This window comes from Antennarius striatus, chromosome 14, assembly GCF_040054535.1.
Source record: "Antennarius striatus isolate MH-2024 chromosome 14, ASM4005453v1, whole genome shotgun sequence".
Taxonomy (NCBI): Eukaryota; Metazoa; Chordata; class Actinopteri; order Lophiiformes; family Antennariidae; genus Antennarius; species Antennarius striatus.
Genome location: NC_090789.1, coordinates 2,001,683 through 2,028,227, shown reverse-complemented (window position 1 = coordinate 2,028,227; position 26,545 = coordinate 2,001,683). Strand labels below are relative to the sequence as shown.

General features: G+C 46.1%; 1 protein-coding gene across 1 annotated transcript in view; it reads left to right on the top strand.

The window, feature by feature from the left end:
* Nucleotides 1-3,366: 3,366 nt before the first annotated feature.
* efna3a (ephrin-A3a) overlaps nucleotides 3,367-26,545 on the top strand; it is a 49,648-nt gene continuing 26,469 nt past the window's right edge. The window contains exon 1 of the mRNA XM_068333435.1: nucleotides 3,367-3,490. Within this exon, the coding sequence (XP_068189536.1) occupies nucleotides 3,381-3,490 (110 nt within the window). The 5' untranslated portion in view covers nucleotides 3,367-3,380. The remainder of the gene's footprint in view (nucleotides 3,491-26,545) is intronic.

Genomic DNA, 26,545 nt, shown 5'->3' with positions numbered 1-26,545 from the left:
TGTTTTTAACCCTGCGGTGTCCAGCCAGTGTCCCTTCTGTCCCCTTCAGGAGACAGTCTTTCATGCTTTCAGTGGGTGTGGGAGACTTGCAGTGCTCTTCACTCTTCTAACGAATGTTTTTAATTTGTTCAGTGAAAATTTTAGTAATCAGGAAAAAGTGGCAGCTTTTAAATGTTATTTCTGGAGAGGCAAAACTCGGAATTTATGTGACCAGGAAGAGGAGAACTGAAAACAATACCGTTCAAGAAGCAGCTACTGTTTTTTGCTGTAACATCAGATGTCGCTTAAAACTGGAATTTGGTTTCTATAAAATGACAAAAGACCTGAATAATTTTAGGAACATCTGGTGTCACAAAAATGTCCTATGCACTTTAGTTGATGACCACCTCACTTTTGCAAACTTCCTGTTATAATGCACTAATTTTTAAATTGTATTTCCTTTCATTTATTGGTTTTTAGTGTTTTTGAAGCACTTTAGTTCTTTTAATCTAATGAAAAATTGTAAAATGTTCTGAATGTGATTGAAGTTTTTTGCAAAAAAAAAATCTTCTTTTTCTTCTGAAACACTTTAGTATTTTCATCTAATGTAAAATTGTAAAATGTTTGAATGTGATTAAAGTGTTTTTGCAAAAATAAAATAAAAAAAACGTCTGCTGTCGCTACTTTTGTCACATTTGATTTATATTCAGAGTCTGACATTTCAGCTGATGAAAGCGATAAATCAAACGCACCGGACGTTCCAGTCAATAAGAGGAAAAAAAAAACTTATTTAAATCCATTAAACTTTAGAGCTGAGAGGGCTCCGAAATGAGACGTAGTGAAATGAGGAACAGATGGGGGAAGGAAATGAGAGAAATCACTGATTGGAGCCAGGAGGAAGAATCAAGAAGCACCAACGAAGAAGAAGAAGAAATAGAAATATCGCTGACGCATGAAGTTGGTGGGAAATCGATTTGATGTAAACAAGGATATATGAAAGCGTTGAAGCTGATTGATGACAACAAATGATCGGAATAATCAATACGCCCATAACTGCTGTTCATGAATTAATCGCAAAACGGAGTCGTCGTCGCGGTAACGAGTTAGCGGTTAGTGTTACTGCCGCTGCAGGAAGCAGGAAGTGTCCGTAACGGATTGTCACATGGTGCAAAGGAACACACACACACACACACACACACACACACACACACACACACACACACACACACCAAGCATCATAAATGTGCATTCATGTGAGATGTCACTCTGTACATTTCCGCCTCTCTTTCATTGGTGCACACAACAGGAAGTGAGGGATGGTCGGTTGGACGAAGCGACAAAAACGGATGACAAACGTTGGAGGGGATGGAGGGATGTGATCCGGTGGAGAAAGGTGCCGGGACAGAAAGAGAGAAGGAGAGTTGGAGGGATGGGGGGGGAGGGGGTGAAGAGATGATGCTTGCTCTTCCATCCGCCCCTTTACTCCAGTCGCCACGGCAACAGGCCCGGAGGGCATGAGAGAGAGAGAGAGAGAGAGAGAGAGAGAGAGGCGTCATCGGTTACAAAAACAACAGGAAAGGAGTAAAGCGGCGCCGATGAGTTGATGGGGAGTCGACGGCGAACCCCCCCCCCCCCCAGTGTGAATCTGACCTTTCATCTCACAGGTTTAATGAACGTGAGTTCATCACTGGAGGTCACGGGTCGCCCCGGCTAAAGTCGCACCAGCAGCGGCTGGGAAGGGGTTTAAGGGTGTGAATATCACCAATAGCCCCCCTCCCACGCGCGCCCCCCAAAAGGGACGCCATTACGAGATATGAAATTGGCAGAGTTAATCAAACCGAGGCTAATGCTTAATATTTGGAATTAACTGAGCTGCTAATACCGCGGGCTGCCGTTAGCACAGATAGAGTGGTTAAACCACCAGTGGCCAAATTAAAAAGGTTAATTAAAGTCTCGAATTTTCATTCACTCCCCCCTCCGTCTATATTTCAGTGTTAAACACACGCCTGTGCATTCACACACACACACACACACACACACACTCATAACTACCCATACACAGGTTCTATTACTATGACTGTAAGGGTTTCTATGGCGGTGCTAATTTCGTGATTTTAATATAATTCACAAATCTAACTGCGACCCCCATTTGAATGTCAAATCTAACATTTAACGACGGCCAAGTGCGACCAGACACCAGCCGCTCCACCGACGAGTTATTTGAGATACGAGCCACGAAAATACCAAAATGTTTGATTTCATAAACGTGTTAATAATCTGACAGTCACACGGGACAATGACCAAGAAGGGAGAATGAAGCTTTCTAACGATGTCTCCTCACCTGGGGAGACATCAGGAGGTCTGTCATCTCCTCATCCTCAGTGGAGATCAGCCCCCACGAAACTACAGAAAAAGCTAAAGACGTTTGGAATATTAAAAAAAAGTATTAAAAAAGTTTGAATTGAAGTTTTTATTGCATTTCCAAATTCCTTTCATTCTCAGGTGATTTCAGCTTTATCAATAAATATTAATTAAAAAAAAAAACCCATCTGGTCGGTCTCTTAATGGTGAACATCTGAATGCTCCGTCTCTCCAATTTCTCGACATTTCAAGCGGATTTTCTTCTGATTTCCATTAGCATGCTAACGGCTAATAGATTGCGTGATAACGTCGACACATCGACTTCATTATTTAATGAATTGATTCATGACTTCATTAGTTTGTGCCTCATCCCTTCACTTCTCCATCTCGCTCCATCATTTCTTCATCTTTTCATCCATTTTGCTCCAGAAAGTGGCGCTCGGAGTCGCACGCGGTGCAATGTTTTGAAAGGGGCGGGGCTGCAGGATATATGGCCACGTGAGCACCCCCCCCCCCATCCCCCCATCCCCCCCCCACCCCGTCAGAGGGGCGGGCTCGTAGCGTTGTGCGCGCAGCGCGTGGCTGCCGCTGCTGCTGCTGCTGACGCGCGGAGCGGCAGGTGCGCAAAAACGCGTCCGGCGGAGGAGCGGCGAGACGCACCGACCTCAGCTGCCCACGCGTGAACGTGGGAGCCTCTCGTTTGCCTTATCTCCGCCCGCATCGCTGCTCTCCGGTGTGAGCTGAGTTCCAAAACTAGCGCTGTACCGTACGCGTCGGGAGGAGGAGGGGGGGGGGGGACGACTGAAGGTGTCCAAACGCGTCAGGACGCGATGGGATTGGAGTTGAACACGTAAAGCAGAGAGAAGTCTGATCCGAGACGTCACCCCCACCCGCAACCCCCACCCCCCCCACCCCTCCTGCTGAGGCAACCGGGAACTTAACAACACGTTATTGACCTCTGGGATGTTGTGAGCGCCGCGTCCACCAGTGGAGACGCAGAAGGAAGCCGGGGCACCAGGGGCTGGAGCCGCGTCGGGATTATGGCTTTCTCCACGTTCTCCCTCAGCCTCCTCACGCTGGCGCTTTCCAACTTGCACCTATCGAGAGCCAACGACCGGCATGCGGTGTACTGGAACAGCTCGAACCTGCAGTAAGTGCCCCCCCACCTGTCCGCCCTCACTGCGGATTATCAACTCTCCTCTCAAACTGTCGAATCTGCGCAGATTACCCGCGTTTACAAGTCGGTGTTCGAGGCGTTTTGCGCAGACAATCAACAGCTGTTTGCATCTCTGAAGTCTCTGTCTTTTAATCAGGGGGGGTAGAGTAATGCATCCCAACAGGGAAACCTTCCCTCCCACGCTGCTCTGCATACAGAGTGGTGACTCCATAAATATTTGATCCCCCCCCCCACCACCATTCCATATTCCATCCATCCCTCGCATCCCATCAGCGACGCGCTTTTCATTTACCCTCCTTCCCACCTGTCCATCAACCAACACCCCCACCTCCCCCACCTGTCCTGGCAGCACTTCCACAGCTCAAACTTGCATAATCCTGCTCGCCCCTCCTCCTCCTCCTCCTCCCTCAGGTGAGCCTCCTGCCCCCCCCCAACCCCCACCTGAACGAGAAGAAGACTATCTGTGGGGCAGAGATCGATGAGGATTCCGCTGTCTCTGTCTTCCCATTAGCCACCAGTGAATCCATCTTTCTCACTCTTTTACCTCCTCTTCCTCCTCCTCTTCCTCCTCTATCTGTGTCCATTTGTATTCACCTCAGAGGTGGGTCTCCCCTATCTCGTCTCTATCTCACACTTGGTTATATTTTCCTCTCGCATATTTCCGCAGGCGCCTTGTCCCCCTCAATTTCCCCTTTTTTCCTTCTCCCCCTGCATCTCATTACAGACGCCCTCCTCCTCCTCCTCTATCTGCCCCTGGTCCCTCATCAGATAGTAGATGATTGGATATGGTGTGACTGTAAATGCGGGTGTGGGTTAAAAGTCATCTATTCAGAGGCTTCCTGGAGTCAAACGTCGAGACGACGGCTGGAAGCCGCGATGGAGGCGGGCGGAGGCGGCGCCGCCACTTTCTCAGTGTCACATTTAAAACTATTCTAGATTTATGCCTGCCGTTAATCCCGTCAGTGTGAGACAGAATGTATTAGCCTGTGTGGAAGCGCCTAGGTTTCTGAGTGTCATAATCGGCATTAGTCCTATCTATCACTTTTAATTAGTCCTTCGGCGTCTGGAATGGTTTTCACGCCACGGGTAAGGTTGCTGGCTGCAATCATTCATCGCACATTTTCTGGCTTTAAATTGTCATTTATGTGTTTTAAAAAGACAAATATGTGCTGATATTAATGGATTCAAATTTGTGGGTGTGAGGAGAGAGAGGCACAAAGTGCAGGTGTGGGTCCACATGCCTGCGTGTGCGAATCCTCCTCTTCCTCCACGGCGAGATACAAATCTCTTAAATAATGCAAAAACTGACCCAGTTTGCAGGTAGCAGGCAAATCCTCAGAGGCTAGGGCAAGAATACTGATGGTCATCAAGCTGTAAAAGGCCTCGGGCTTCGTGACACTTCCCCACCGCTCGGTCTACATGCACATAAAACCCTCCAAAGGCCTCGGCTGCTCAGCGATGCGGCGCCTTCCTTCTCGTGCCCCCGGTAGTCCAGGAGGCAGCAGCAGGAAATGGAGGCTTTGGTGTCAAACTCCGGTTGGGCATCGTCGTGTTTTTACACTAGAATGCAGCATTTGGTGCAGATGGTTGAGGAATGAGATCAGTTTGAAAGACTTTAGAGTCCATTTGTGCTGAATGTGTTGGTTTTTTTGTAGATAAAACACCAGAAATGTCTTGCTCTGGTGTCGCAGTCGCAGACGGTTGGATTCTTTTTCTACGGTAAACAACACAAATGATTTATTTGAGCTCTTCCCTCCTCCGCGGACAATTTGAAACAAGATGTCTCCATTATCATAACTCAAAAGCAATCGCTCGGAGTGCTTTGATAAGCGCCCAAGTCCATCACGATCACACTACCCCCCATTAGAAAGCGTTGCTCTCGGCTCGCTCTCAGCAGAGCGCCAGGCCAACTCGTTACAGATGTCCCTGCTAATGGCTGGCTGAGGCAGGAAAACACACACACACACACACACACACACACATACACAAACGCACAGGCCATTAAATCAGCTCACATCTGAGGCCATCTGCCAATTAGAGGGGGGAGATGTGGAACATCTTGCGAGCACGCGGGAGTAACGGAGCTCAGCGGTTGCCTCGTCCGCCCACGTGTAGCGTCCCGTGCTCCTGCCACCTCCTACCTTCAGGTGTTTGGCCTCGCTGGGGAGGCAGGCCGCATCTCCATAATTGGGCACCCCGTATCGGCATGATCAAAACGGCGGCAGAGCGTTCGTTCGCTCTCCCACTCCTTCGTTAAATCACAACGTCGTGACGATTGCCTCCGATGTAGCAGGACGCCTCGATGAAACCGCATCCTTGCTAAATTGCCATGCCTTTGACCTGCTCATCGGGATGAAATATTCTTTTACCTTGCGTGCCGCCGTAGTTCGACCCTGATTCGGCCCTGGAAGGGTGTCTGTCAGGCCCCAAGACCGTGTGATGAAAAACAAACCTTGTCCCCAGGACATCATCATCTGTGCTAGGAAATAAATTATTGCCGTGACAAATAGCTTCCCCGGGAGTTCCGAGGTACAGAGGCCCGGTGATCAATGTTGAATGGAGGCGCTGTCCTGCTCGATGGGCTCATTAACCACCGGGTCAGGCTGGTTGGGTCGGTTCAGGACCAGCAAGAGTCAGAGGGGGAGTCCTGGTGGGGCAGGGAGACCTGAAATCCTACCGAGAACATTGAGGATATTCCAGCTTAATCCCAGTCCTCTATTGGCTCTACTTCTTGATTCTTTCCGGTTCTTCAGGGGATGGAGGGGTAGTGGTAATCTAGGCCTTTTAGGTGGATACTTCTCTGGTTAAAGAAATGCACAAATATCACATATATTTGCAAGTAAGCATAAAAAATATAAAAAAAATTGGTAAAATAAATGTTGATGTAAATGAAAATGTCATTGGATTATTGGAACATGCATGCAGTTTGTGATATTTTGACTTCTTCCTTTGTTTCGTGCTGTAAAAGAGGTCGGATTTGTCACGTCTGATAACGGCGGCAGGAACAGGCGTTTTGTCGAACTGGAAGACTTTCATGTTTTCAAAGGACGCCAAAACCAGGGATCTGATCCCATTTCCAGCAGGAAGGAAATCTGCTGTGGGACAGAGAGACCTGACTATTGTAGAATATCTTGGATAATTATCCGAACCAGGAGGGAACCGATCCACTGACGAGACGAAGGGCGTCCCATTTTCCTAGAGAAAGATTTCAACCTCTTTTTAGAGGGGGGGGAGTCAGAAAACGACTCTGGGAGGCGACGGGTTGGGGAGAAATGAGGATCTGGCCTTGGATGCGGTTATGCTAATTGCTAGGGAAAGTGTTGAAGAGTGAGTGATGGAGGAGACAAAATCTGTAAATAGATGAAGGGAAAGAGAAGACTGCAAAGTGTGAAGAATGTTACTGTGGGCGTAATTGAGAGACTGGTGGAATGGAAGGATAACACGCAGGAAGCGTGGACGGTGGAGCGATCTGTCTGCAGACGAAACGCCAGGGCGAGATTGATCGACCCAGCCACAAGTCAGGAAGTTGGGTCATTTATTCAGATGTGTTGCTGCTGCTGTTGCGTAGGGCGATGACGCCCACGGGAGTTGATCTGCGCTAATGTGAGCGGCGTTCTAGGTCATCCATGCGGGACTGGCGTTCAGACAGGAGTTCCTGGCATTCGCCCGCCCGCCTGCGTGCAGGAAGACGGTTTGATACCTGATTACTTGCACGTCCGTCCGCCTGCAGCGCCGTCTCTGGGCTATCTCTGCCCCTTTGCATACAAATGCGTCTTTCTCTTGCGTTCATTGTATCACACAGGTGCTTCAAACTGCTTTAGTTAGCTCGTAGCTTTGCACCGGTTATTGTTGCGTTCAATAGGAACGTGTGAATAACACTTATTTAAGGGTGCAAATTTACCTTTTATCTGTTCTCTCTCTCCAGCTTTAATTTGCGGCCGTTTCAGGTGCTTTGGAACATTTGTGTGTTTTATATGCGTTATGAACACGTTGTAGGGCATCAATAGTTTCTTGGCATTTTCAACTGGCTTCATAAGCCGTAGGTCTGCAGTGACCTCTCCAACCGTATCGGCCTGCTGATGGGTACGATGGCCACTTTCAGCCCCAGGGAATCCTACCGTGAGTCATGCAACTAGGTGGAGAAACGCTGAAAGGATGTTTAATGGTTTGCGTGACTATGAGTGGGTGTATTGATCAATACATTTATATGGTTGCCGATGGGCTGAAGGTGAAAGAACAGGCTGGACAAAAACGAAACAAGGCTGCTCTGTGAGTAGCGATCAATCCGTGTGCATCAGGTGATCAATGTCCAAATGCATTTTTAATCGGATTTCATGGTGTCGGTAAATTGTCGAGATGTATTTGGAGCTGTGGAGGCTCAGGTCAAGAGTTGCCTTGGAACAGAATGTTTGAGGATTGATTGTCGCAGAAGAAACCAAGACTATACTATACTGAGCACAAATGGACGAGAAAAGTGGAGTTAGAATAATAATCCCCCACCCAAAAAATGAAAGTTGTTCAAATGCAAGACGACAGTAGAAGACAAAGGTTTCTTTGAAAAGACGAGACCTTGCATATTCGAAGTTATTCCTGCAGAAGTTAGAGAAGATAAATAGTTTCTCACCTCTTTTTAGATTCTGAAAGCTTCAGAGACTGAAAGGATATGTGAGAACATCTGGATACAGTATTCAGAGAAGTGTTTCCCTCTTTGCTTCACATTTTAAAGCCAGCCGAAGACGGGTTTCCTGTCTACATGTTGGGACATGAAGACTGTTGTGTTTTATTTTCTCCACGCAAGTTCGCAACGACAACAGAGCTCTGACTCGCTAATATAACGCCATTGTTGGGGGGAAAAAAAGCCTTAATTTGACTGCACAGTGTAATGAACATCAGCTGAATTAGAAGGTGGGTGGAGATACAGATACAACCTCAGGGGAGACTTTTAATCAACCTGGATTTTAATCAATAGAAAACAAATGGAATCGGTTGAAAGTTTGTCGACTCCCTCTTCAGTTGTTTTTCTTGGTGTTTTTGAGACTCTTTCAACTCACTTTGCTTCAGTTTGGGGAGGAATTGGCAGGTTTAGCAGGGCGATGTATCTTGATGATAGGAAAGTGCCATGGGACTCATCTAGGGTTCTCCAGGTGAGGGTGTGGGGTGGGTTCCAATTTCCTGAGGCGGAGCTCTCTGAAAAATATAGTTAGACCTTTCATCAGAAGCCATTAGCATTCCGTGGTTATAAAAACTGCACTTAACCGTCGGCGGGAACCCACAGGAGATCGTCCCCCATCCCAGACAGGTTGAACCAATTTCAGACTCAATGATTTGAATGCAAATTCCTCCAACAAAGAGGGGCCTTCCAACTTCCGAACGGTGGCTCCACGACGCTACACTGCGTCGGGATTTCGCTCCACGTCGCCCATCACCCACTGGGAAATTACATCTCAGCAATGATGGAAACGGCTGCCGTGTAAGGAAAAAGATCAAGTCTGGTGATAGGTGGACGGTCACTGGCTGGAGTTTGATTATTCTAGGGGAAAACGGGTCTTGATACGCTACGTTGCCTGGAAAAACGATATGGCAGCCGCAGCAGTTGGTCAAAATAATTTGTGTTGTTATTGAGGCAGAAGGCTTCTTCTGATGTACGACGATTGAGCTGGTGAGGTTTGTTTTTTTTTTCGCGCCAAGCGGCGCCCTCGGAGTTATCAGCGTCCCTTCATAAAAAGGCAGCGAGCGAGGACACAGGTTTGTGCTCTGTCATATCTTGTTCTCTGTTCATTTCCTTCAGGTCTGGAGCCGTGACAGGTCCTCCCTCTAATGCTCTCGGGTGCTTAACAACAGCGGCGCCACGACAAGTGGAATCTGTCCTTGCAGCTTAGTGGATGATAGGCCTCTCATTTTCCTTACATCCGAGGACGATTTCCAATACGGGCAGGGTAATAATTAGGTATTCTGTTATAATTGAGATTTTTTTTCCTTTTGAGGATATAATTAAATGAGGGTCTGAGACCCCTTTGGCAGCCGTCATCTCTGTAATGAGAATATTTGAAGGAAATTGAAATCTCTTGTGCTTCTTGCGCTTCCAGAACAAGTAAAAGTAATTTGACCCTTCAGCAGCCGTCGTCGCCACCAACTTAATGCATCCCTCTTATATTGTTAGAGTGGGGGGGGGGCATTCAGATCGTTACGTCTTCAAGCTAAACTGCCCTGTTAACTTAAAAATATGAGAGCGAAGGCTTTGGAGCTTGAAAGTGTGATGTGAGTGGATTGGACAGGAAGTTACCCCCCGGAAAAAAAAAAGAAGTCAAGTTCTACTGCTGGGATGAAACCGACGGCCTGTGCTGCTCACATTTTCATTTTCAGATATTTTAATATTCTCCCCCGGTGAAGTCCGCTGGAATAAAACACTTTCTTCATCTGTTCGCATATAAGATAAGACTTTACTAGAGGAAGACTGTGACAGCTGGGCTAGAGTCTCAATCACACACACACACACACACACACACACACACACACACACACACACACACACACACACACACACACACTTGTTCACACAAAATGTGCACACGACTTATTGCACCCTGGGTTCATTAATTAATTCGTGATGGATAGCCACCTCAGTCGCCTACGTCGCCTCATGCCAGGGTAATTAGAGTATTACAGGCAAGCGATGTGCGACTCGGGGGGGTTTAACACCTGTGAAGCCGATCCACACCTCACAACACCTCAAAGTACGAGTGTGTCAAACACCTAAAACGGACCCACTCTCTAAACTTTATTTATTTCAACATTTTTACACTCAGAACTTCGGTTTTTATCAAATCTCGGTCGGATAAGGGAAACAAGACAGACTGAACAAGAGCTAGATTTATTTATTTTAGATAGATAGATAGATAGATAGATAGATATTTACTTTATTAATCCCGGAGGAAATTGTATATATCCACTGCTCACTGGTGGATAAACACCAGGAGAAAAAGAAACACTGACATCTCAGGACATACTGCAAGACATACACTACACTAACAGACACATGCAGCACTAACAGGACTTATATACCGGTACTAAACTGTAACTAAAATATAAACAGTATAAAATTAAAATATAAACAGTATAAAATTAAATTAAATAAAATCCATTCAACCCCGTGCTGACCTCGCCACCTCCCCCCCGCTCCTCCTGAGAGAGTCATTGTACCCCCTGATGGCACGGGGCACGAAGGAGGACCTCAGCCTCTCTGTGGAGGCGCTGTGTGACAGCAGTCTGCCGCTGAAGGTGCTTCTCTGCTGGGAGAAGGTGGTGTGTAGGGGGTGGCTGGTGTTGTTCATGATGGCCTTAATTTTAGACATGGTCCTGCTCTCCAGAAGCGTCTCCACAGAGTCCAGGCTCAGCCCGACCACTGAGCCCGCTCTGCGGATGAGTCTGTTCAGACGGTCCATATCTCTTTTCCTGGCCCCCCCACCCCAACACACAATGGCGTATGACAGCACACTGGAGACTACGGACTGATAGAACATGAAAAGGAGCTTAGGACAGATGTTGAAGGAGGCCAGCCTCCTCAGGAAGTACATCCTGCTCTGCCCCTTCTTGTACACACAGTTGGAGTTGAGTGACCAGTCCAGTCTGCTGTCTAGCTGCAGTCCCAGGTACTTATAGTTTCCTACCACCTCCACCTCACTGCCCTTGATGATCACTGGCTGTGGAGAGGGAGGTGCCCGCCGGAAATCCAGAACCATCTCCTTTGTCTTGGAGACGTTGAGCTGGAGCTGGTTCTGTTGGCACCACTCCACGAAGTCAGCCACCAATGCCCTGTACCCCCCCTCATCACCCTCCCGGACACGTGCCACTATCGTGGTGTCATCGGAGTACTTCTGTATGTGGCATGTATGCGAGTTGTGCTTGAAGTCTGATGTGTAGAGGGTGAAGAGAATGGGGGAGAGAATGGTCCCCTGTGGCGCCCCCGTGCCGCTGGTCACCAGAGAAGATAAACAGTCCCTCATAGGGACGTACTGGGGTCTGTCCGTTAGGTAGTCCAGCTCACGAGGTATGGGTCCACAGCCATGGAGGTCAGTTTATCCTGTAGGAACCGGGGCTGGATGGTGTTGAAGGCACTTGAAAAGTCAAAGAAGAGCACTCTGAAGGCACAGCCCCGGGTGTCCAGGTAGGAGAGTATGCGGTGGAGGAGGTACAAGACAGCGTCGTCAACCCCAACCTTGGCCTGATAGGCGAACTGGAGAGGGTCCATTGCACCCTGCACCTGTGGACGCATGAGCTCCAGGACCAGTCGCTCTAGGGTCTTCATTACGTGGGAGGTAAGAGCGACCGTTCGGTGGTCGTTGAGCTCAGTAGGGAGTCCTTTCTTGGGTACAGGGACAATGCAGGAGGTCTTCCACAGTGACGGGACCCTCCCCAGCCGCAGACTGAGGTTGAACAATTGTTGCAGGGGGTCCCCTAGTTCCGAAGCACAGGCTCGGAGGAGTCTTGGGGAGACCTTATCTGATCCAGCCGCCTTGGGACGGAGCCTCCTCAGCGTTGTCGTCACCAGGTCTGCAGTGATGATGGTCTACGTCGTGCTGGGAGCAGGAGGTTGTGGTGAGGTTGGAAGTCCAGTGGTTGAGGTGGGGCCGTTGAGCTTCGCAGTTCTTGGAGTGGGCTCGGGAGAAATGGCAGGGGTGGAAGGAGAGGAAGTACAGGAGGAGGGAGCATAAGTGGAGCGGTTTGCAGGGCCGGGAGAGCCTGGGACGAGGAGCTGGGAGTGGTGGGGGCCTGAACCGATTGAAAAAGCTGTTTAGTTCATTCGCTCATTCACTGTTCCCCTCCACAGTGCTGCGCCCTTTCCCGTGTCCGGTGATGGTTCTCATCCCATTCCAGACCTCCCGCACCTGGTTGTGTCCCAGCTGCTTCTCCAGCTTCCTCCTGTACGCCTCCTTGGCTTCCCCCAGGCAGAGTCTCACTTCCTGCTGGGCCTTCCTCATCTCCTCCTCATTCTTGCTCCTGAACGGCCGCTTCTTCCTGTTCAGGACATCCTTGACTTCCTTGGTTACCCAGGGTTTGTTGTTGGGGTAACACCTGATTGTCCTGACAGGGGCCACGTTGTCCACACAGAAGTTCATGTAATCTGTAAAACACTGAGCTGCCCCCTCAATGTCTTCCCTGTGTGAGCCCACAATAACATCCCAGTTGGTGGTCTGGAAGCAGTCCCTCAGCATCTCCTCTGCTTCCGGGGACCACCTCCTGACCTGTCGTGTTGTTGCTGGCAGCCGTTTCACCAGCGGGATGTAGGTGGGCTGTAGGTGCACTAGGTTGTGGTCTGATTTACCTAGTGGAGGGAGGGGGGTGGCGGTGTATGCCTCCTTAGCATTAGCGTAGAACAGATCGATGGTTCTGTTCCTCCGTGTGGGACAGTCTACACACTGGACCATTGTGGGGAGAGATGAGTCCAAGGTGACGTGGTTAAAGTCACCGGTGATGATGACGAGCGCCTCCGGGTGCCGGGTCCGAAGAGCAGAGGTGGTCCCACAGATGGTCTCTCGTCCCGTCTCAGGGTCCGCCCGTGGAGGGATGTAGACGGCGAGGACAATGACGTGTGAAAATTCACGCGCCAGGTAGTAGGGTCTGATGCTAACAGCTGTTAGCTCCAGATCACGGTTACACAGTGTTGATTTCACCGTCACATGTCCCGGATGGCACCATCTATCGTTGGTGCAGATGATTAATCCACCTCCTTTCTTCTTACCAGCGGTGTTCGTGTCCCGGTCCGCTCGTACGGAGGAGAAGCCGGTTAGTCCGACGTTAGCGTCTGGCACGTCGCCAGTTAGCCACGTCTCTGAGAACACCAACAAGCTGGTCTCCCGGTAGCGATGATCAGTCCTGCACAGCGCCGTCAGTTCGTCCAACTTGTTCGGTTAGAGAGTTCACGTTCCCCATGATGACGGAGGGCTTGACTCTCCTCCGGTTAGCGGCTCTAGCCGTTAGTCTAGCCCTTTCAACGCGTCCCGCTCGGCATCCGCGATATCTTCGTCGGAGCTCAGGGGGATGAGTTATTGTTGTCATTGTTTATTTAAGTGTCATATTTTAGATTTTTGGTACGTCAATAGGAATATAGAGGTATAAAATAAATAATACTGAATGCATCATTCGTTTAATGAAGATCAAGGTGCTCACATCGCTGAATTCAAGGGTCGTAGATGTGATGAATGGAAAGAGAAACATTTATTCTCTATAACATTAATATTTAGACCTTGATAAAACTGTTTATCTGAACTGATCCTTTTTCCTTAGCTTAGGCCAAACTGATCACTGGTTTACATTCAGCATGACTTTAATTGCATCTTGTAACACGTTAAAGTCTTTTTATACGAATTTCTCTTTCTATTTAAACTACCAGACACTAGAAGAAACCCAACAACGCTTTCCAGGAGACAATTTATTGGTTCTACAGCAGCTTTCTCACTTTATCTCAATAGAGCGGTTTAAATATCCTGATTTGTTTAAACTAAACAGACGGCACAAAAAGAAATGCTTTGGTTTGTAATGTCTCAAATATGATATGAGAACTGGAATCGACTTCAAACATCTGTTACTTTGTGATGATGGTAAATTCTGCTCCAACAGTGTTCAAACCGTGTCTGAATGTTGGTCGACTCTTAAAGGACATTTTCTATTTAGCAAAAAAACAGAAATATGCGACAATATTGAGCTGTTTATGAGTCACGCTCCACCGAACTGGACAGATGGACCAGAGTGATGACGATAGCCCCCGCCTTTATACCGCGGAGGTAATGACATGTATTTAATAGCTGCAATTAAAACTGTCCCCAACTTCACCAATAACTGTTTGTTGGTAATTAAGAATATTTTTCTGCATGTATAATTATCGATAAAGGTTTACGTCAGAATAAATGGAACCAGAGTCCGGCGGCTCATGAGCGGACAATTTATTCCAATGCAGCCACAGAGGTAAAGAGGCTTTAAAAGCATGGGGTAAATAAGCAAATATAAAGCTGCACAGTAGTAATTTACATGTACAATAAGTAGAGGTCGGACTCAGTGACTTGTTTTCAACAACAAAGGTACCCAGAAAACAAATAATTAGAGGCTTAGATTTCATTTCAGGACCCAACACACACATTGGAATAATAAACCCACAGGGCGACGATTGTTCCGAGCACAAATCACGCTTACAAACAGAAACTGTGTGTGAAATAAGACAGCAGTCACGCTGTACTACTGTACCAGCAAAAAAAAGAAGACTTCTCTAGTCTCCCAAGAGGCCAAGCTCCAGCCTGAAGGATCGCGCGACGCCCATCAACGGTAGCGCACACCGCCCAATTTAGCAGAAGGTCTCCTTGGCCGAATATAGAGATAAAAGACACCAGAGAGGCGAGAAGAAACGCAAATTTTAATAGTCGTAAAATCCTGGAACAACAGTGACAGTCGATATTAAAGTCGAACACTTTCCTGTTATTAAAATAAACGCATTAAAAAGGCCCGTTTCAACAGAAATTCCTTCACAATGAAGACTGATGTCTTTAATTTGTCGACAAAATGAGTGTTTGGCTTCCACACGCCTACAGCGGATGAAGAAAGCGAGTGCTAACCTTTCCCCTGACGCTGCCGTGCCCTGAAGGCATCGCCATACATTTATGTTTGTGTTACCAGAACACAGGGGTAGAGGTACATTCATCGTTTTGTCACGGTCGACCGAAAAAAGCAGCTTTGTGTCGACTAATTGAGTCGGAAACGACGTATAGAACTCAAATTATCCAGTTTGACATCCAGAAATATCTCAGCTCAACGGCTAGTTAGCCATTTAGCTGAGATATTTCTTCATTTAGTCATTTTCTCTTGTCTGTGTAGGTTCTCAGTTATCCAGGTCATGGTTATCCAAAGCTGTCAAAGTCAATCCACTGGACTTTAATCAATCAATCATCTATCAAGTTTTATTTATATAGCACTTAATCATGGCAACAGACATTTCAAAGCGCTTTAACAGACAGATAAACCCAACTGAACCCTCCAGAGCAAGCATAAGCGACAATCTCCCTCGTTGAGGAAGACACTCTGGGCAGGACCCAGACTCTTTTGGGCGGCCATCTGCCTTGACCGGTTGGGTGGACAAGAAATAAAAGGAAGATAAGGACAGGGTCAGAGAGACAGTGGCAGATAGACCAGATAAAGTCAGTGTCTTTATGGTTATAGTTAGACCATGTGATGCAGGCACTGAATTGGGGACAAGAAAGTCAGGCTGTGTTCACCGACTTTAAGACAGTATCATGAAGACTTTTCGCCTCTCATCCAAGAGGCTCCTTCAGTTCTGGTGGTGGCTGGTCTAGACCATCCTAGACCAGCCACCATTGAGATTTGCTTTGAAGATTCACACTTCAGGTGTGCAATGTGAGCTTCGCACAAGCAGCAACAAATGTGTTCCTTTTTTTTTTTTTGCTAACTCCAGATAGCCGCCAGTATTTACCACTAATGAGCGTTTATCCAGCAGCTTGTTGGGTTAATTCCAGACTCCAGGATTTGAAAACTCAGACTTGGCTTTGTAATCTCAACTAAAATGTTGGGTCGTCATCCGTGTTTGGCGTAGTGTATTGACGACCTGCGAGCTTCTCGGTGACATTCTTACTTCTAAGTCAGGACGTTCAAGATCAGGGTTTCAGACTGGTTTTGTCTCCACTTCCTGTTGTGTTTTGCTCGCTGGCTCTTTGTCGCTCTGCTGTCGTGTGGCTGTGAATCAGGCAGCTAAAAACAAACCAATCCTGCAATCCAACTCTTTAAATGTCAAAACAGTTGTCAAATATTCAAATTACACACAACACACACTGGCTTGTGATGCATGCGTGCCGGAATAAAAGGGAAAAGTGTTCATTTAGCAGCTTCAGTAACTCAAATAAATGTTGATACATCTCCAAACATCTGTTAACAACTTTAATTCTGCCCTTGATTTTAATGGGGGACAATTGGGCAAAGAAATAGTCGCAATTTCTATCTTAAGCACTGAATAATTAATACTGAGTCAGCGGATGAGAGTACGACTGCTCACGCTCCTTTCTTTCCCTCCATGTTTCCATATCTTCAAGCTCATCATTTAATCAGGTCTCGTGTTGGTCTGCATCAAAAACCTATTTGGGATTCATTTGCTGCCTTGATGTGTAAATTGGGGAATGGTTAATACATGAGCTACGGCACATGCATAATCACATCTCTCTGCTCACACATGTGCAATGTTCTCAACCGTTGATTTTCTGTGGACAACGTGTGACTCATCTCGCTCTGACGTCCTCCATCGATGTGGGGGTGGGGGTGGGGGTGGTGTTCCCCTCGCCGCCGTTTCTTTCTGGCTCGGCTTGTTTCGCAGAGAAACCCAAGTGGATGAGGAGTGGGATGCGATCGCTGGACTTAGGATGCGTCGCTATAAATCTCTGTGAGCGGGAAAATCAGGAAGTGGGCGCAAATCGCTGCTAGAGGTAAATCTCGGCTTGCGTTGTTTCGAGTTACGTCAATACAAATACACAAAAAAAATCTAGTTTAAGTCATGTTATTCCATTTTACATCTGTCTGCCACAAATATTGGAATCGTAAAATCACTAGTAAACTGTTAAAAACACATAATAACATGTTACTATACAATAAATAAAGAATAAGAACATATAAGATCATGTTATTAGCCCGTATATTATTATCCCGTATATTATTAATCCCCGTGACCCACAATGAAGAAGCAGCTGAAGACGAGACGGGAAGTAAATTAAAAAATAAAATTTAATTGCTTTTCATCTTAAATTAATTAATATTAACCAAATATTATTAAAAATACATTCTTTAATTAAGTTCCGTACAGAACTGGTTGTCTTCGGTTTAGCCTGGAGATGAGTTGATTCAACTTATGGCAGTTTTTCGACTTACATCGTGTCTCCTGGAACCGACAAACGACGCAAGACGAGGTTCACCTCTATGTAATCAGATTAAAAGGTGCTGATTTAATCAGATTAAAAACTGCTGGTGGAGATCTGTGCTCCACTGAGGATCCTTCTTGTTCCCATGTGTCGTCTATTTCCTGTCAATCTTAGGGGGGGGGGGCTTTCTCTGTCACCATGAAGCCCCTCTTTAGCTCCTGATGTGAGGTGTACTCGGTGTGTTTAGAACACGCCGGAGCACGACTGGCTGTGTGTTTTTTATGCTGTAACCTTTGCTTTGCTTGCGTGGGACTGTTCCTAGAAGCGGCATCGCTGGTGGAACTGGGACCAGCCCAGATCCTCACCATGCTGTGTGTGGGTGTGTGGAATATCAATGTCCTGCTGAGTCTTCTCACTCCCATGTGTGTGTGTGAGTCTATCTGTGAGTGTGTGTTCTTACTATTAGGTGATATTAAAGGTGTTTTCACGTCTCGTCGTCTGGGTTTATTTGCATCCTGTGTTCTGGTTTCATTGATTTGCCGGTTGCAGGTAATGATCTGGGATCTCCTCCGTGTTTCCTCTCTCTCTCTCTCTCTTTGTTCCATCCTCTCTTCGCCCGGGCGAAGTGTTTTCGCTCAGCCTTCTGTTCCTGCTCCGTTCTCTCCTCGCGTGGAGTCAATGGGAAGTCCCAAAAGGCTGATTCACTCAACTGCATGGCCGTGCGTGGGAGGAGAGTGGGCACCGCCGCGCTTTTACCTCCCTTTAATTTATTGCTTTATTGCTAGTGAGAGAGAATATTGAATCATTATTTAGAAAAGCAGTTGTCTCTCTATCTGGGTCTGCGGAGCCTCCGGCGTAACGTATTATGTACAGTAAGAGATAGATGGTTATGATAAATAGATTTGCTTTTGCAGCACTTAAAGGGATTCTGTGTCACTTCCCAAGAGGAACTGGCGCAGGAAAAAAAAAAAAAAAAGTTACGACAAAAAATAACCGAAAGGAAGAGGAAGAAAGTGAGAATGGGGGAGGGAAGAGTTGTAAAAAATAAAAAAATATTTAAAAAAAAAAAACGATGGAGGAGGGAGATAGAAGGTAGTGCAAAGATGTGAAGGCAGGGAGTGCCACGGGTGGAGGGGAGGAAGAGTGTATGGAGAATATTAATGGTGTGTCAGGAAGTGGAGTATCTTTAAAAACCTTTCCTTTGGTGCTCGTGTTGTAGCAGCATGGGGGGGTGGGGGTGCACAAGAGTTGATTAATATTAGAATATGTGCAGGAAATAAATGGAGAATTAAGTGAAAAAGACAAACCGACACAGAATCCTATTGATTTTTAGCCGTGCAGCCGTTAGGAGTGTGTTTGGCATGTTAAAGCATGTTTGTCAGTCATCGATTATTCTGCTTTAAACATGTACAAACAAGTAAATAAGTGGACAACCGTTTTTGTTTGTTTGTTTGTTGTTTAAATCAACCTGACCCTCTGTAGTGTCATATTATACCACTAACCGGTCCATAAGCAATGCAAATATCAGTGTATGATAAAAATAACAAAATCACTTCAGCAAAACACAAAGCATTTAAGCACAAGAAACACCAAAAAATGATAAACTATAATTAAAATATATTAACTATGTAAGCTACATTATCCTGTAATTATATATATAATATATATATATATATATATATATATATATATATATATATATATATATATATATATAATTTATTTAATATTCCATTTATCTGGACACATAATTCCACACTTAAGTTCTTGATCATTACATTTTCTCATGAAAACCCGTTGTGCTCAAGCTAACGTGTGTCGATAAGGTCACCTTGTTCCATCCTATCTGCTCCGCGATGCATTGACAACATGCTATCGTGCTAGGCTAATCCATTACACCACACACACACACACACACACACACACACACACACACACACACACACACTTCCTGCATTATGATTTCCAAACACGTAGTGGAGAACCGTTTCGGTCCATTTGTGAGTTGCAGCTGTTCTGGGACAATGGAAAAGAGGAAGACGCCGTCGGTAAGAGGAGAGGAAGGTGGCGGTGGAAGGGGTGGGGGGGTGCTAATTTAGCACATAAAGCATGGGGGGGGGACATGGCGTCTGCATCGGACGCCCGTGTCACAGGTGACAGTCAATGAAACGGGGGGGGGGCCTGTCAGGCCGGAGACGGGGAAACATGGGAAATGAATGTGGCATTTCTCATAAAGGGAATGACAGAGAGATGCGATGGGGGGGGGTGCAGGCATGATGGGACGGCAGGGGGAACGACTGATGAGCACATTGTTAAGGGCTAAACGATGTTGTGAAGAGCATAACACACACGGCCCGAGGTCGTCGGCGCTGATGGGGGGGTGGGGACTGGGAGATGGATTCCTCCTGTGGAAATTGGTGGAGGTTTATTCCCTGGGAGGCGCCGCTGCCCTTAAGAACATTACGGGTCAGGCTTGAAAAATGAGAAAGGGGAGATAATCAAATTCACATTTCTGCCACTTATTTATTAATTTATTTTTTATTTTATTTTTATTTGATCTAAAGCGGAACATCACGCCTTCTAGATTCTAGTTCCCGCCGACGGGAATCCATCCACCTGAAGGAAGTTCTCTCCGTCTTCTGCCTCATAAAACAGGCTGTAATCCCTTGTTAGAAGACAAATTTCTCTGACATGAATTAACTGTTGGTTAAATTAGCAGTTCCACCGACTGCCCCCCGGTGGCCGCTTGGATGGCGGGGGCAAATTAGTGCCGAGAAAAACCCGTATCTCTCACTAATCTGCAGAGCCAGGCACTTAAAAAAAAAACCAAACATGTGAGGGACATTAGCATTCCTGCATCGCGCCGCGCGTGCTAGCTCTTCCTTTTTTAAAAATCTATAAAAAAAATAAATTGCTGTTCGTCAGCAAAAAAAATAAAAAAATAAAAAAAGCTTCCCCCCCCTCACCCGCTGCCTCCGTTTCATTAGACGGTTCATCAGCAGCCGGGATTATTTATGAGCGGCATCCAGTTCGGTCCCACGGCACGGATTCTGTTAATTATTTAGGTTTCAGCTCCGTTTCCAAACTGGTGTCAATTCTGTTGTGTTTCAACGTACGTGTAAACAGAGGGAGAACGCCGTGCTTCAGATAATTAAACAGTAGAACCTCGAGATACGAGTCGTTTGAGATACGAGTCGTCCAAACTTTTCTTCGACATCCAAGAAAAATCCAGGATATGAGTCATGCTTCAGGACCCCACGTGTTGGCGGATGGATACGACATCAGTGAGACCGGATCTCGTTCTTTACCGCGTGTTGGCGGATGGATACGACATCAGCGAGACCGGATCTCGTTCTTTACCGCGTGTTGGCGGATGAATACGACATCAGCTGATAAAAATGTTTGTTTTTTTTCATAATTTGGGGCTAAAACTCGTATTAAACTCGTATCTTAAGGATCTATTTTTTGCGTCTCTTTAAGAGGACTTGTTCCCTCCACCCGGGTGGAGACCCCCAGGTCCTACCAACCCCTGCCTTGCATGCAAATGGACATTTTTCAATCAACCTTGCGGTTCACTCGGAGGCGTTCGATAGGGCCCCGGCCTTCTGCGGGGGTAATTCACCCAGAATGCATCTGACCTCCGAGGTCACCCGGTGGAATGACACCTTTAATCACGAACCTCCACTCGGCTTCACGGCCTTCGAAGAGACGCCAGAGGTCGGTCAAAGTGTGTGTGTGTACTCACAGAGGGTTTAATGGCATCATGTTATGTCCCGGTGGCACCAGTGCATGCTGGGTAATTAATAATAAAAGATTAGGTGCCAGAGTTTGATGCGTACTAAACAGGTAATTTCACCAGATAATAAAATGAGGCCTTTGCTGAAGTTATTGATCGATTCATCAGGAAACTTCTTCCTCCAGATGGGCAAAAACTTTGGGTGTGAAAAGTTATTTTTATCGTTTCTCATTCCTCCTTTTTAAATAAAGTTGATTTGATTCTGGTGAGTCACATCCTGACCTTCCAGACGATTCGTTCACACCTTCAGGAATCAGTTATTTTTACCTGATAAAAAGACGGATATATTTCCTGCAATGCGATTTTATATCATTTTTAACAAGGTTGCTGTAAAGGTTAAAGGATTTTTCTGAAAAAAGTCGGGAATTTGCTCCATGTTTGACCGTTTTTCATCTGATACCGATATAAAAACTCACCTTTACCTCATTTATTAGACCAAAATCTAACCGTTTGCTTAAACGTAGTTTATTTGCGGTCGTCATTTTTGTTCCGTGACCTCAAATATCCTGGATTTCACCATGTGCTCGTATTAATATGGGATTTTGACATTGCGAATAAGAAAAAAAACAACAACACAACCTCCATTCACCGACTTTACCGACTTCATATCTGACTCTAGAATTGAAATATTTGAATGTGAGCCTCTAAAAGAGAAACTCTTCACCCTATTCCAACACTTACTGTCAAGGTGTCCTTGAGCAAGGCAATAAAGTTTTAACGGCTCAGCTAAGACTGTTTAATGGCCGCGGGTACAGGATGAGTTTTACTCTGTGTGTGTGTGTGTGTGTGTGTGTGTGTGTCCTCCCTGGTGGTTTTTGTCCACTGCTGTTGAAAAAGTGCGTCACCGAAACGCCGGATTTTCATCCACGACTTCACCGAAACGTCGTGGATAAAGCTGAAGCGCGGATAAATATTCCTAATCGAGGCATATTAGTCAAATTGAAATTGTGTTGAAATTATGCAAATTTTCTTGTTGCGACCTCTTTTCTCCAAACGCGTGTAATCTTGACTGATTCATTCCAGTTTTGATTGAGGGAGACGTTTGATGAGCGTTTGTAAAGCGGCTAATCAACCAAAAAATCTTTTTTTGAATGGCGTGAACAACTTTACACGCACACGCACACGCACACACACACACACACACACACGGTAAAGCCCTGCAGGTGTGGTCGGCCCATCATTGGTATTCATTTCCCACTCTTAATTCCCCCCACAGTGTTTTTTTTTTCCCCTCTCACTTGACAGAGGACCGCGGGTTAAACGCCGGGGGGAGTGCTCCATCACGACTAGATCTGATCCAATTAAATACAGATTTAATCAGCCCTGCGGTCGCCCCGTGAATACACAATCTGATCGGCGACCGGAGGCCTAGGCCGGCGGAGGGGGGGGGGGTCTGATTCCAGAGGATCCCCGATAACCCCTTGGACTCGGTGATATTGCGTTATGTAACGGCGGTGGTGGATGGATCTTCCCGTTTCACCGTCGATGTGACGGTTGTATGTTGTTGTTTTTTACATTGCATTGTTTTCTGTGTTCTGTGTGAGAAAAGTGTGTAAATGTTACTGTCTGTCTGAGGAAAGAGTAAAAATGTACAGTGAGGTGTTTTGCAGCCTTAAAATATCTATAGTAATTGTAAAAAACAATAAAAATAAATAAAGTGAGGTGAGGTGTTTTACATCCTTAAAACATTTATTATAATTGTAAAAAATAAAGATGGCTAGTTTGCGGATTTTGCCTAGCGCGGGTGTTTTTAGAACTTATCTTTCGTGATTAATCCGCGGATCTGATTCTGAATGATGTTTTGTTGACATCCGTCATTATTGTCGCTAGCCAAGATGCTTGCCTCGGTCACATGACTACCTTCTTAAAGGGGCCGCTCCGGCCGCTAACACACAAAACGTTACCGCTAAACTGAAACTCCCCGAGCTAGGAGAACCAGCAAGAAACAAACGTCGGTGTGACGTTAGGAGAACGCTGCTAATAAAGTTGGTACAAACTGGATTCACCTTTATTATTACATTTAGAATAAAACAGTTTAATGCTGGTTGCGTGGTTTTGTTTTGTTGTACTTATCCACCACACCTTAACGGGCGGTCCATGAGACTATTTCCTGACGTTAGACCGGTCTGTGGGGTATATTACGGATGGCGGATATTACGACCCAGTCTGTAGCGGCTACCTCGGTTAGCTGCCTCCCACACGACTCAAACAGAACACACGGCGGCATTAAGTGCAGTTTAGCGTCTGAAACAAATCCAACCTGGCAAGCGCATCACTGTGACTGGCAGAGCTAACAAGCCGGGGGTTTGTTTCTCAAACAACATGCCAGTCATTTATGTTGATGCAAACAAGTTCCTCCGGTTCCTGCCTCTTTAGCATTTTCAACCCTGATGAATTATGGGTAATCAGATCATGCATTTCGGAAACATTCAAAGCATTCCTGCAGCCGTTTCCTGGGGGGGGGAAAAAAAAAAAAAAAAGCTTCTGGGATAGATGGATTCTTTTGCATGAAGAGACGCTTTTTTCGTTGAAGGTTATTCCGGTAATAATTTAGCATTGTGTGCTTCTGAATGGAAGGTCTGAAGAGGTATCATTTGTTAATTACACTGCGAAATGATTCCAGGACATTTCAGCCTCTTCCTGCCCCTGGGACGGAGATCCCTGCCTGTTCCGCCACCTGAGATCGCCCGTTTTTAATTGCCTCTCGTGTTCGCGAGGAAGACTCGCCCCGCTTGTTATTTCCAGGTGTAAATGAGATGAGGAAGGGAAAGGTTACCCAGCATCCCGCTGGACCGTGCAGTCCTGTCGGTCGGTCACGGCTCGCCCCTGCCTGATATCTCAAACATGGCCGTGTTTGAAGTGCTCTGGTTGGGTAACCCCGCTTTTCTGCGCCGGCGCTCGTTCGACTCTGGCAGCCGCTCCCGTAACTTCCTCCTTTTTTTTAGTATTTGCATACCGAACAAACAGGAAATTGTGTTCATTTGTATGCAAATGTGTTTGTCCCCAAGGCTGGGATTTTGAATTAAAAGTTTTACCGTCCCATTAATTCCAAATTACACACAGGCACTGACATGGGCTCCTCCGCCTGGCATGGGGGGGGGGTGTATCCGACTTCCCATCCACACGTATCTCTGTCAGTTTTAAGATGTTTAGTTCGCCATCTGCCAAGCAGAGTCGGAATTTGGGGTTTAATCCGGTCCACTGATTTGCAGATTGGTCGGCCGCCATCTCCCTTTTTTTTTAATTGTCTCGCGACAAAATATGCGAAGATTTGTTGGTGATGGATGTCGGAGGATGCTGTTGGATGACAGGCGGGATGAAGGAGAGGGGTTGGTTGAAGGCCGTCCACCAATGCCGATGCAGCACACCTCATCAGCGCCGGCTTATTAAAATACATGTAGAATGTGATGAAAAATGCATGACCCCATCAGTCGTGTGTGTGTGTGTGTGTGTGTGTGTGTGTGTGTGTGTGTGTGTGTGTGTGTGTGTGTGTGTGTGTGTGTGTGTGTGTGTGTGTGTGTGTGGTGTGTGTGTGTGAGGCGAGGTTGACACTCAAGGTAACGGAAAAAATTAACGTCAGGCTCTGGGAAAACGCTCGGAGCTTCCTGTCTTTGTCATAAAGCTGCTGATCGGCAATAACGCGGCTTTAATTGAACCGAGAAGGTATTGATTGTCATATTGACGGAGGGAGAGAGAGAATTCCTCTTTTTCTGAGTGGATTTTACATAAATAAATCAGCCAATACCCATTCAGAGGTGTAGACCAGCGGTTCTCCATCTTTTTAACTCTACGGATCGGTTTAACGTCCTTTAGGGTGTGTTGGGTAAATACAACTAAAGAAAATGATACAACCAGCATAAAACCTGTATTTTTAGATATAATAATAAAGGTGAATACAGTTTGTATCAACTTTATTAGCGGCGTCCTCATAACGTAACAAAAAGCACACGACTCAGGCAGCAAAGGAGATAATCATGAGATGATGACCTTGACCTTCAGAAAACTAGGTCAAGGTCAAATTTTTACTTTTGTACACACAGGAACCGGATAACATACTGTAGAAAGACGAGGGAGAAGGCCAGTGTGAGTAATACCATAGATCAAATCTAGAGCTTTGATCTACCTATGCGCTAGCTTTGACCATAGATCAAATCTAGAGCTGTGATCTACCTATGCACTACCTTTGACCATAGATCAAAATCAGATCAGAAAGGAAACAGAAATAATAGAAGTTCTGGATTCTTTCTTAGCGACTGACCCACAGACCGGTACCGGTCATCTTTCTGTGCGTTTCAGCCCAGGAGCTGAAGCTTCCTGTCACATTCGTGTTTGATTCTTGCGTTGAAAGCCAGTGAACCTCTCAGAGGGTCCGGCTGCTCCACAGGAAGCGTCTCTGGAGCCGAGTCGGTTCTGGATGGAGGTGCTGATCAAACACTTTCTCTTCACCCTTGTCGGGGGGGTTGGTGCCCTTCTTGTAGTAATTTGTGGCCCTCGCAGCCATCGGTGCTGAAACGAATGAACGACAGCACCTGTCGTGAAGAAATGATTAATTAATCAGAGGACGTGAACAGGATTGATGGATGCTCTCATCTGAATGATTTTCTATCCAGGCTTTTTGCTTCTCAGCCAAATCTGAGTGGAAAAAACCCAACTTGGCTCCACCTTTTTACCCTATTTTCATTTTTAATCTCAGATCTATATGGAAGCACAAGAACAAGGATGTTACAGGATGCTGATGTTCACTTTTTAGACTCTATACTTTCACTACTACAAATTATCTAGACTGTTTTATCAGCTTGTTGTATTTGACTAATTACAAATCAAATTCAGTAGAAATGTAACCTGCTTTTACCAAAATGCTGCATTTGCGTGCAAAAAAAAGAAAAGAAAAAAAGAATTACACACACAAACACACACACCCTGTTCACAAATTAATAATGCATGGAGCACATCTTGTACACATGCAGACTTTTGGCAGGCATTTGATGTCTCTGTGTGATGAGCCAATGGAGACACATCATTTTTGACTGCAGTCGGAATGACTGTGGCAGGATGCTCAGTTAGCAGCTTCCCTTAATTGTGTGTGTGTGTGTGTTTGTGTGCATGTGTGTGTGTGTGTGTGTGTGTTAGGCTTTGCATCCTTTAAAAAGTCCACCAGGGTTTGTAACCTGGAATGAACCAACGACAGACGCAACTTTGCCGATTGCATCCTTTGCGGGAAGAAGTCAGAAACGCTCAAACAGGCGACTTCCTGTTGCCGGAGAAAAAAACCCCCAAAACTTTGAACGAAGCTCGGCTGGAAAAAAAATGCAGAAAACGATCCACGTC